The 13,655-nt window shown below is 37.0% G+C and overlaps 1 protein-coding gene across 1 annotated transcript; it reads right to left on the bottom strand.

The window, feature by feature from the left end:
* LOC107607049 lies at window positions 6,445-7,110 on the bottom strand. The gene has a single exon (XM_016309038.1). It carries the CDS (start codon window positions 7,108-7,110, stop codon window positions 6,445-6,447), a length of 666 nt encoding a protein of 221 aa, XP_016164524.1.

Below are 13,655 nucleotides of genomic sequence, written 5' to 3'. Positions count from 1 at the left end.
ACTTTTTTTTTCTCTAATAATTAATAAATTATGATTAAATTATGTAATAAAAAAGTTCACTTCAAATTTAAGTTATTCCATGCATTACTCATACATCTCCAGTTTTTTTAACAATTGATAAAATACAGTGTGATCTATCACATTTGATTCTATGAGTGGGACCAGAAATAAATAAGAGAGAGAGTAATGAATGGTTAGATTGAACACTGTATACCATCCAGTTTTTTTCTCACTGGAGATGATCCACTCCCATCTAATTTGTTGTCACGTCATTAAAACTAGTGTGTTATTGCCCAAATAACTTTTTTATGTAAATAACCACCATAAATCCATAATCACCTTAAATAATACAAAGATTAAAAAAAAAAAAAAAACATTGATATGCCATATAATCTTTTCTACTAATCAACTACGTAAATGTACAAAATGGTGTACAGAATACCTTTTTCTCTAAAGTACACAATTCACTACTTGTGGCCACCAAATTACCAGCTTAACAAAGAAAATTAATAAAGTGAAAGTGATGGAGAATCAAAAGAGAACAGAGTACCGCATGTGATAACTGATAAGTGATGAGATGACTTGCTTCACTTTTGTGTCTACGCTCATATTACCTTTCATAATCTTATTAGGGTTTTTATTCGATTCCTTAGGCACTCACTAAACATGCCAATGGAGACTTTAGGTACAATTTTTGAAGCACGCCACATATCTATCTTACAAAAAATTGAGATAATTAATGACTATAAAAGTTCAGACCAACTACATCTTTCACAAGACCAAACTTCTTGTTCTGTCTTGGAAAGGAAAAGTGATGTGAATCTCAAACACCGTCTAATTCAAACAATATTGCCGGTACAAGGAATATATATATGGTAACCTGCCCATCCATGAAGCCCCACTCTCCATACTTTTTTTTTTCTTTTTGGTAAGTTCCACTCTCCATACTTTAAAACAAAGATAATATTCCTAATCCTAGCTGCTATTGAATCTTCTCATAATGTACCTCAATCTTGTTTCTCACGTTGCACTGTGTTGGTGTATAAAGTATTTTTACTTCTTATATTAAAAGTTTATTACAAATTTATTAAATCTATTATATAAATATGAGAGCTGTATATTAGTTAAACCAATTAGTGGTAGATTTTAGAGTTAGGTAATCAAGTATAATTATATATATAGCTTATTAGTTACTTTTTTTTAGATAATTACATCTTCACCCAACTCCAAATAAAGTTGGCGTAGTTCCAAAAAACAGCAACAAAAACAGGGCAACAATTACAAAGAAAATATAAAAACTAGCATTAAACAGCAAACAGGAAGCAAAAGAATATGATGATTTTAGCTCCTCTCAAGACCTTCAAAATGAACCTGCTCAAATATACAACATCAAATCATGATCATACTCCTTCCAACTTTTACTCTGCAAACTTATTTGCCTTTTCCATAGATCAGAAAATCATGCATCAAAAATCAACTTCATATGTCTTCTAATTCCCCTTAAACTTGATATTTGTACTCATAAGTACATCAAATACTCCTAAATTGTCGATCTTGACACCATCGATTTGTGCATTCGACAACTTCCTCCTTTAACTTCTCTAATACCAACACTCCATTATTAAAGACAATGTTATTTCTACATTTCCATGTGCACCATATTACAGAGAAAAATAACACCATCCATACTTCCTTCATATCTTTCCTTATTTTTCTATCCATCCACACCTCAAAGCATTCTTTGGTGGTTCCTGGCCAAACCCAAATCACACTCCAATCCACCAAGATTGATCCCCATAACTTCCATATGTGATCACATGAAAAAAATAAATGATGTACCATCTCCAACCTATCCTTACATAAGACAAAACAGGACTCCGCTTCTAGAACAATCTTAAACTTACATAATCTATCTCTAGTATTCAATCTTTCCAAAATTACAAACCACATCAGCAACTCAACCCGTGGAGGCACAATACTTTTCCACAATTGTTTCGTGAAATTATACATATTGGGTTCCACTCCTATCTCCTTATTCTTATAAACCACATCTAAAAAAGATTTAACAGAAAAATTACCTTGCTTGTCATGCTTCCATTTCAAAGTGTCCACCTCTTCTTGTCTAATTCCGATTTTTGACAAAATTACAAGAAGCTTTACAAGGTCTTGTTCCTCCCATTCCCATAAAGCTCTTCTCCATTGTAGGCTCCATCTCCAAATATAACCATCCCAAATGCCACACTCACTGATTGAGCACTCCTTGTTCAGCGTCACTCTGTAAAGACTCGGGAATACCTCTTTCAATCTACCTTCCTGTACCCAAAGGTCGTGCCAGAATTTGGTTTTAGTTCCGTTACCCACTTGCAATTGAAGTCCCTCTTGATATATACCCACAAGACTACTCTCACTCCTACGTATGTTGCCAATGTCAGCCCATACACCCCCAGTTCTCTTCAAATTTTGATTTTCAAAAGACACACCACCATCAAGGTTATTGCAAGAGCAAACTACTTTCTTCCAAAGCGGACATTCCTCCTTATTGAACCTCCACCACCACTTAAACAATAGAGCAGTATTCTTCAAAGATATGTCTCCAACCCCCAAACCTCCTTGATTTTTTGGTTTTTGTACAACACTCCACTTTACCGTTGGCATACCCTTTCCACCATCTGCCTTACCCCAAAAAAATCTCGACTGTAGAGAAACAATCTTCGCAGCAACAGCCTTAGGAATTTTGAACATGCTAAGGTAATACATAGGAAGGCTATTTAGGACAGCCTTTATAAGGACTAGTTTACCTGCCTTTGTTAAAGACTTTCCTTCCCAACCCTTAAGTCTTTCCTCTACCTTCTTTATAATAGGATCCCATGTCTTCACACGTTTTGGATTTGCTCCTAGGGGAATCCCCAAATACCGGATCGGAAGTTTAGCTTTGTTGCACTCCAAGATACCACACGCTTCATCAATTGTCTCCTCTCCACAGTTTAAGCCAATGACCACAGATTTGTCATAATTGATCTTTAGACCAGACATAATCTCAAAGCCCTGTAAGATCCTCTTATAGTTCGTCACAGACTCAACGTCACAAGGACAAAACAAGATTGTGTCGTCTGCTAACTGTAAGTATGAGATTTGTATCTTGTCTCTACCTATCTCCAACGGTTTTATCCCAATTTCAGACAACCTTTCAAGCATACTATTCAACACTTGACCAACTAGAACAAATAAGAATGGGGATAATGGATCACCCTGACGTAAGCCCCTACGTAGCTTAAATGGAATGGTTGGTGTTCCGTTCACCAAAATGGACATGGATGCTGTCGTAAGGCACACACGAATCCACTCTCTCCACTTTTTTCCGAACCCCATATTCTCCAACACTACATCCACAAAACTCCATCTGACCCTGTCATAAGCCTTATGAAAATCAAGTTTAATCAACCAAGCCGGAGCCTTCTTCTTCTTTAACCAATGAACTGCTTCACAAGCTATTAATGTGCCATCAACAATCTTTCTCCTCTTCACAAACGTAGACTGTTCTTCACCCACCAAGACACTCATCAACGGTTGAAGTCTTTTTGATAGTAGCTTTGCTATTACTTTGTATATACACCCCACCATACTAATTGGGCGATAATCTTTTAACTCATCAGACCCTCCTTCCTTATGCGCTAACGCCACCCAAGTTAAGTTAGCTTTCTTTGGAAGCATCCCTTTATCAAAAATATCTTGCACCATACTACAAAAATCCTCACCCACCACACCCCACAGCTTTCTAATATATTTGAAATTGAAACCATCTGGACCTGGAGCTCTAGATGGTTCACAATCCCAAACCGCATCTTTTATCTCTTCCATTAGCGGCATTCTTTCTATCCAATCAGCCTCCTCCTCTGTAATTTTATTCACCAGCCCATCATCAAACCCAACATGAAGGTGTTGATCTTCAGTGTACAGTTTCATGAAAAATCGCCGAATCTCCTTCTTGACTCTAGTCGGACCTTCAAACCGTCTTCCGCCAATACACACTGAGTCAATAACTTTGCAATTTCTTCTATTCTTTGCAATATTATGAAAAAAACGTGTATTTCGATCCATATCTGAGGCAAATTTTGACCTTGATAGTTGTTTCCAGTATAATTCTTTCCTGTCATACCACTTTTCAGCTAAAATCTTTAGAGCATTACTCCTTGCTACAAGACAATCGTCCACCTCCCCATCCTCCATTCTTTCATCAACTTTTTGCATTTCTGCCTCAATCTTCTCAATTTGGGAATCAATGTTCCCAAACTTCTCTTTGTTCCATACTTTTAGTGGCTTTTTCAAGGCTTCCATCTTGTCAATTATGCTACTTCCCTCCAATTTATCCCACTCTTTTCTCACTGTTTCTTCGAAGCTACTATGTGTTAACCATGCATCCAATGTTCTAAAAGGTTTAGGGCCCCAATCCACCACCTCTGAATTCACTAATAAAGGACAATGATCAGACATCGACTTATTCAAACCCTTCAAAATGAGCATGTCAAAAGCCTCTAGCCATTCACTATCAACAAAAACTCTATCTATTCTACTACAGCTCCTCCCACCATACCATGTGAATTTTCTGCCCAACAATTGCAGTTCTAGCAATTCCATATTATCCACCCATTCTTTAAATTCATTACTACTCTGTGACAATACTTTACATCCCACCCTCTCCTCAGTCATCAAAATCTCGTTGAAATCTCCTCCGAATAAAATCGGCACACCCCAACTCATTTTCAACCCCATGAGCTTAGACCACAACTCCAGCTTTTTTTCTCTAATATGGGGACCATATATTACACAAATTGCACCTTCTAATTTAACTTCTTTTATTATACCCCTTACTGCCACCCATCTTTTACCTTTTTGTACATGAGATTTTTCAAAAAAATTATTCTTCCATAAACACAATATACCTCCTGAACTCCCTTCAGATTCCAAACCTTCCCAAGACACATTATTACCCCCCATATACGAGACACCAAGCCTTTATCCAAACAATCCTTCTTTGTTTCAATAAGCCCTATAAAATCCACTCTATACATTTTGCACACCCTTTTCACCATCTCTGTTTTTCCTTTACCCCCAACCCCCTAACATTCCAGAACAAAGCTTTCATTTAAATAAAAATTTATCACCTGATTTGGACGATCGCTTTCCATGACCGTCTATGCTTTGAACATTCTTGACAACCTTCTTCTTTTTTGACAGAAGTTCGTACGACTTACTCTTGTTCTTGCTCCCCATTTTAATTAATTGGCTAAGAACCATCTCTGACTCGTCATCTCTAAATTACATGCCTGCTTCCTCACATAACCTCTTTGTGGTTTTTGCCATCTTCTTCACACACTGTTTAGAGTATATCGCATCATCCTTCAGGTTGCTCACTTCAAGTTCTGTCTCATTTGGCCAACATTCCTTATTAGAGTAGTTTTCGTCACCCATTCCCCCCAAAGATCGATGAATGTGCCCAGACTTGGAGCAAGGCCCAAATCCCGGTGGGTATGGGCAGGAGTCTAGTGACCCAAAAGAAGTTTCACTTTCAATTTCCTCAGATTCACATAGCTTCCTTTCCTTTTCTTCCTGGGCCATTGGCCATTGAGGTCCACTCCATGTTATCATGGCCCACTCTAAATTTTCTAAATTCTCCTTTCTTTTGTTAACGGCATTCTCACTTCCTTTCCATACTCCATTACTAGCATTAATCTCTCCCTCGAAAATATGTTCGTAGCCGCCCCACTCACTACTACCAAAGCAATTGAAGCCCCCATTTTCATCTTTCATCATTAACTCTTCTATAATCGGGTCCCACACCACTTTTCTTCCTCCATCAGACATATCAGGGTCGGTCTCTTGAACTTCCATATGTGCTTCAGACATGGCTGCCGCCGGCAACTTTTTCGATACAGTCTCAACATCGTCTGAGCTACTCTTTGACAAGTCCGCATCCCTACATATGCTCTCCTCCGTTGCTCTTCCTGGATGAACCTGCACGCTGTATACCTCCCTCCCAAACTCCCTAGCATAAGCTTCGAATTCTACTCCTTCTGCTTTTATCATGAACCATTCTTGTATTGGCTCCCAATGATATGTATCAATAAGAATTCTCGCCGCTCCAAAGGAACAGCTATGTTCAGTGATATCCTCCGCCATAACCATGTCTCCCCATACTCTTCCAATCTTCTCAAAAGTGTCCATTGACCATACATGAATTGGAATTCCAATAATCTCTATCCACACTCTCCTCGTGAAGCTATAAGTAAACCCCCAATGGAGATTAAGTTCCACGAACAATGATTGCAAGAGTGGAGATTCCATCGCCATATTCATATATTCTTCCGATTCAAAAGTAAGGAGGCACTTATACGGGCTGATGTCTCTACATTCAATTTGACTCGGCCCTTCCCATTCCTCCCTCAATCATTGCATCATGTTACTAAACTTTATCGGATGAACTGTCCCCCCCACTATACTCCTCTTCAGCCTCTCTGTTTGAGTGCTCGATACCTCAACATCAACCACTTTCCTTTTGCTTTTTCTATTTTCATTGGCAGCCCTATCTTCTTGTCTTTGATCTTCCAACACTTTTACTTTGCCTCGGTGCTGATCTGTGGCCCCTTCCTTACTCTTAGTAGCACCAAGTGCAACATTCACTCCTTCACTTTGTATCCTTTTACTCACACCTCTTCTTTTTTGTTCACTACTAACTCTTTTAAACATTGCATGGCTCACCATTATTCTTTTGCTCTTCACGTAAACTCCATCCATCTCGTTAACTGCACGTTCAGCACCACCTATAGCATCGAATCTGACAAATGCAAAAGGGTACAGAGACTCCCTTCTCTTCTTTCTTGATATAAAGACGTCAAGAACACTCCCCGCCCATCCAAACATCTTAAACAACATCCCTTTCGACACATCATGCGGCAAATTGTCAACGAAAACCGTATGAGACTTCTTCTCCATTTCATCCCAACGCTTCCTCCCTCTAACAGCTTCTTCATAACTTGTTCTGACCTGTTTTGGCCTCCATTTTTGTTTTGATCGTGGAATCTGCCATCCTCCGAAGTCGTCTTCCTTAACCATTCTAACTAAACCTTCTTAGATTTTCTCTTCTCCTTGGACTATAATTGATTGAAATTTTTTATTTAATACAAAATTCAATTTACTATTTTTCATTCATTTAGTTTATTACAGCTGAATTCTCTACTTTCTAGAATCATGATTTGTAGTTCAGAACCAATTTAAACATAATGAGTGAACGTGAAAGTGCTGCTGATTGAAAATACATAGAAAATCAAGAGATTTGTCTCCTCCATCTGCATCAACCATGGCAGATCGTGGGGAAGAGTGGTAGATCCAGAGAATCAACAAAATCAGAATTTTTCAATGTCAAATTTACAAACAGTAGCAAGATTGATGAATAAACTTGCATCATTTCAATCACCAATAGGAAGAACAACCATCAATGTGATTCAAGATTCGACAAACTCATATTACTTGCATCAAATGAAACATCAGGTTTAATGCTCACCCACACTCTATTAACAACCCACAATTATCATTCTTGGGTGTGATCTGTCTTGTTGTCTATCAAATCTAAGAACAAATTCGGATTTCTTGACGGAACCCTTCAAAAACCTAAACGAAACTATCCAAATTTTTAACTCTAGGACAGATGCAACACCTTCGTTCTATCATGGCTGCACTCCTTCTCAAGCAACGAAATCTTGCCGAGCATTCTATCGTGTAATACAACTTCACAACTTTGGAACGATCTCAAGCATCACTTTTATGAAGGAGATCTTTTTTGAATTACATAACTTTAAGAAGAAATGTTTGTAATGAAATAAGGAGACCTATCTGTCACTGTTTATTTCACCAAATTAAAGGGATTTCGGGAAGAGCTTGATGAGTTCAAACCTATCCCAAATTGCAATTGCGGAACACAATGCTCCTGTGGGTTGAAGATTATGCGAGAATATAGAGAACAAGAGTATGTTATTCGAATCTTAAGACGCTTAAATGATCAATATAGCACAGTCGAATCCCAGAGTATGCTCATGACACCTTTACCAAATGTTAATTCAATCTACTCCTTGCTTCTTCAACAAGAATGCCAACTCACAGGATCAGATCAATCTGAAGAAAAATTTATGGTAAATACTTTGAATACTAATACCGGCAACAACAACTTTAAAGAATTTGCTTCGAATTTCAGTCGCTCCATGCGTGGAGGCAGAAGCAGCAACAATGGAGTCCATAGCGGAAGAAATGGGGCAAGTAGAGGATCAACAAGAAGCTATTCTCATTGTGGCAAGACTGGTCACACAGTTGAAACCTGCTACCACAAACATGGTTTCCCTCCTCATTTACAAAGGAGATTTGGAACTGCAAGTGTCAACAATCTCGTTGTTGCTGAGAATGCTTCTACTACCAACAACGCTCAACAATAATTCAATCTCAACTGAAGATAACCAAAGCCTTGATGCATTATTCTCTCAGGTTCAAAAGAAATCTCTAATTGCACTTTTTCAACAAGGAAATGATCAACCTCAGTCTTCTCTTCAATCTCAAGCCATTAATACTGTCATATCCCCTTCAACAGGTGTTTATTATATTCTATCTACATCACATATATCTTTACAACCTAACAATTGGATAATGGATACTGGCGCTACTGCACATGTCACATTTTCCCTAAAATTCTTTCAAACTTACAATGCTATTGATCCCATTTCAATTAAATGCCGGCACTAAAAGCATCACTAACATTTGTGGAATTGTTGTTCTATCACAGAATTTCATTCTCACTAATGTTCTGTATGTTTCTTCTTTCACATTCAATCTTATATCTATGTCTAAAGCCACTGATCTCTTATCTTGTGAATTTTTGTTCAAAAATATACATTGCGAGGTTCATGACAGTCATTCCTTGAAGATGATTGGGCATGTTGAACAAAGAGGTGGCCTGTACATTCTAGATGTTGAAGGATATTCTACTGCCTATAAGCCAGATAATGCACATATAGTAAGTTCAGATAGTAGTACACTAGTCATCATAGCTAATACCACTAATAATTCTCTCAATCATGACATTTGGCACTGTAAATCAGGTCATATTTCCAATGATAGATTGTTAGAAATGAAAAAACATTATCCTTTTATTTTTTGTCCCTTGAATACTATTCCATGTGAACCTTGCCTTTATGCCAAGAAAAATGCTTAGCTTTTAGCTTAAGCCAGACCAAATCAGAAAATTTGTTTGATTTAGTTCATATGGACATTTAGGGACCTGTATCTACCCCATCTTTTGTTGGACATAAGTGCCTTTTTACCATTGTTGAAGACAAAAGCAGATTCACATGGGTTTTTCTTTATGAAAAATAAAAGTGAAACTTCTTCTTTTGTTCAACACTTTGTGCAATTTATTAAACTTCAGCATAATATAAACATAAAATGCATTTGAACTGATAATGGCGCTGAATTTAAAATGGCAAATTATTATGCATCAACAGGAATCCTACACCAAACCTCATGTGTTGAAACCCCTCAACAAAATGGGGTGGTGGATAGAAAACATCAAGAGATCTTAAACATAACTACAGCACTCTTATTCAAAGTACATTTGCCAAAAAATTTTTGGAAGCATGCTACTGCTCATGTTGTCCACATCCTAAATAGAGTGCCTAGCTCTGTTTCTAAGAACTCTTGCCCATATCAACTCCTTTACAATGATATGCCAAATCTCCAACACCTTAAGGTATTTGGTTGTCTTGTCTTTGCATTCATTTTGGTTGCACATAAACAAAAGCTTGACAAAAGGTCGAGAAAATGCATTTATTTAGGATCACAATCTGGCACTAAAGGTTTTCTTTTTATGGATATACATAGTAAGCAATTTCTTGTTAGTAGACATGTTACTTTCTATGAACATATTTTTCCTTATTTTAGTTTTCAAAATTCCACATTTGTAGATAGTAATCTCTCTAATTTACCTATGCATCCTCAAAATATATCTCATGATGATGATTGCACACGTTCTCATTCTCTAGATAATTTTTTTTATTCCTAACATGGCATCTAACACTCCTTTCACACACTCATAACTTGATGCATATCATTCATCTGAAACATAAAACAATGACACAAATAAGAACACCACTACCATCACTACTCATGACAGTGATATATTATCTCACACATAATCTATCACTGGTGAAACTGCTGTTCTGAGAAGATCCACACGAGAAAGGCATAACCAAGTTATTTAGAAGATTATTAATGTATGCCCACCACCATCTCCCAACCTTGCATCCAATCATCCCCTTCGAAGTATCCTATGTCAAATTACATGTCCTATGACTCACTCTCTCAGTTACACAAGGCTCTATCTATTACTATCTCAACAAATCCTGAACCAACATCTTATGAATAAGAAATCATACATGATTGCTGGAGGCAAGCAATCAAATTTGAGTTAAAAGCTTACAGCAACACCTAGAAGCTCACCTCTCTTCCCAAAGACAAAAAGATAATTGGGTGCAAATAGATTTTCAAAACAAAATATAAATTAAATGGAAGCATTGAAAGACACAAAGCAAGACTAGTGGCGAAGGGATTCACACAAACTCAAGGCTATAATTATTTTGACACTTTTAGTCCAGTTATCAAGATAAAAACACTACAGGTTCTTTTAGCTATTGCTACACGTAAAAACGGATATCTTCATCAATTAGACATCAACACATCCTTCTTACACGCTGATCTCCCAAAGGAAGTCTACATGAAGGTGCCTCTTGGACTAAGCGCTCCACCAGGAACAGTTTGCAAACTCCAACGATCCTTGTACATCCTCAAGCAAGCAAGTCGCCAATAGAATTCGAAGCTCTGTTCAGTTCTACTTCAATCGAGTTATACTCAATTGAAGGCAAACTATTCCTTATTCACCAAGTCTATCACAATAGAATTCACCTCAATTCTCATCTATGTAGATGATTTAGTGCTAGTAGGGGACAGCATCAATAAAATTCAAACCATTAAAAAGAAGCTTGATGACCTCTTCAAGATCAAAGACTTAAAAGAACTTAAATTCTTTCTAGGATTGGAAATAGCTCGTAGCAAACAAGGCATAACACTATATCAACAAAAATACACCTTAGATTTACTACAACAATATGGATTACTACATTGCAAGCCTGCCAGCACTCCAATGAACTACTTTAACTATCGAAGACTTTTTGGGACACCTTTGGAAGATGTTAAACCTTATAGAAGAGTTCTAGGAAGATTGATCTACCTTACAACCGCAAGACCTGACATATGCTATGCTGTCAACAAACTAAGTCAGATCTTGGATTGTGCCACTAATGAACATTTTAAAGTTGCCCTACACATCCTGCTATACCTAAAACTAGCCCCTTCTAAAGGACTATTGTTTGACTACAGCTATGATTTATCTCTAAGGGGATTCACTGATTTTGACTAGGAAACTTGTCCTGACACTCGAAGATTAGTTTCAGGGTATTGCTTCTTCATAGAAAAATATTTAGTCTCTTAGAAAAGTAAAAAACAACCGACAGTAGCTCGTTCCTCATCCAAAGCAGAATATCGAGCCATGGCACTAGCCACTTGTGAAGGCATTTGGCTCACTTATATCTTGAGTAGCTTTGGAATTAAGTTGGATAGGCCAATGATTTTATTCTGTAACAGTCAACCAGCAAGATATATTGCCACTAATCCAGTGTTTCATGAAAGAACAAAGCACATAGAAATTGATTGTCACAAGATACGCGAAAAAGTGCAAGACGGAAGCCTCAAGTTCTTCGAGAGAACAGATAGCAGATTTTTTTTTACTAAATCTCTATCTCAATGACCTTTTGAAACTTTGTATGGTAAGTTAGGCTTGTACAACATATACAATCCTAGCTTAAGGGGGTTGTTGGTGTATAAAATATTTTTACTTCTTATATTAGAAGTTTATCACAAATTTATTAAATCGATTATGTAAATATGACAGCTGTATATTAGTTAGACCAATTAGTGGTAGATTCTAAAGTTAGCTAGTCAAGTATAACTATATAACTATATATATCTTGTTAGTTACTATAATTGATTGAGATCTTCTATTCAATACAAAATTCACTTTACTCTTTTTCATTCATTTAGTTCATTACAGCTAAGTTTTCTATTTTCTGGAATTATTATCTATAGCTGAAAACTAATTTGAACACATTGTTAAAAGGAGATTTGATCCATATCATAGAGATTTGATATTTCGGCAATCTAAACCCAAATACAAACTTCAATTCTATCCAACACCCAATAATGCGTATATATAAAGATGGGCAAAAAACCATTATAAACCAATGTCATCTAGAATTTACGTATATAAGCCAAACTGAAAATGGTTTCAGTAATGCGCCAGAACGTATATTAATATAAATCGAACCAACGTGGTTCGAACTGCATTTGTTAGTAATTCGAACCAGTGCAATTCGAATTACATGTTGACTGTTGTTAATAAATCGAACCAAGATGGTTCGAACTTCAAGTGCATATAATTCGAACCAGGGTGGTTCGAATTATAGAGAGAGAAAGCTGACAAAGTAATTCGAACCATCCTGGTTACCAGGATGGTTCGAATTACTTTGTCAGCTTTCTCTCTATAATTCGAACCACCCTGGTTCGAATTATATGCACTTGAAGTTCGAACCATCTTGGTTCGATTTATTAACAACAGTCAACATGTAATTCGAACTGTACTGGTTCGAATTACTAACAAATGCAGTTCGAACCACGTTGGTTCGATTTATATTAATATACGTTCTGGCGCATTACTGAAACCATTTCCAGTTTGACTTATATACGTAAATTCTAGATGGCATTGGCTTATAATGGTTTTTTGCCCTATAAAGATTTTGGAACAAACTTTGGAGTTTTTAGTTATGGCCTTAGATGTTTGACCACATATCAATTAGTATAAGGACTCCCATAGAAATCAATAAAAAAATAACTTTTTTAGAGTATAATTAGTTGGATACGGGATAAAAAAAAGTTATAATTTTCAAAGATGAGTTTACATATAAACTTTATTCATAAAGAACTTTTACCTCCAATGAAAGCATATCCTTAAGACTTTAAGGTGTAAATTAGACTTGGCATAAGATGCAGTAAAAATTATCTTTTAATATTTAATTTATCAACTATGCTAGCTAACCAACTAGGGTACTAGTCAACTACAGGCAACTAGTATATGGACTGCAAAAGAAGTCCAACAAAAAAATCCACAACCCTAAACTAAGAGTAATCCTAATTTCACTTTCATTCTCATTTACAGTAAAAAAAAAAACCACAAAACCCTATCCCTTCCCCTACGTATCACTGATGTCAGAGAACCTCCTCCCCCAAGTTACTTAGACGTTTAGAGTCACGTTCAGAGTCGCCGTGTCCCGCAGAAGGCGCCTCACTGCGCCGTGCTGCCCCATCACCATCGCCTCCGTTAACTCAGCTGCCCAACACCGTGAACTATGCAAGAAAGGAAAGCTCACATCACAGCATCATCTATCTGCTACACACAGCATTCTTTCTCATTGCGAGGAAACTTTTCACCGCCGCTTGCCTTGACTCGG

Source organism: Arachis ipaensis, chromosome B07, assembly GCF_000816755.2.
Source record: "Arachis ipaensis cultivar K30076 chromosome B07, Araip1.1, whole genome shotgun sequence".
NCBI lineage: Eukaryota > Viridiplantae > Streptophyta > Magnoliopsida > Fabales > Fabaceae > Arachis > Arachis ipaensis.
This window is presented reverse-complemented; position numbering and strand designations above follow the sequence as displayed.

What these genes read in the sequence shown, in the direction of transcription:
- LOC107607049 (XM_016309038.1), bottom strand. Translation starts at nt 7,110, where the DNA reads ATGGTTAAGGAAGACGACTTCGGAGGATGGCAGATTCCACGATCAAAA.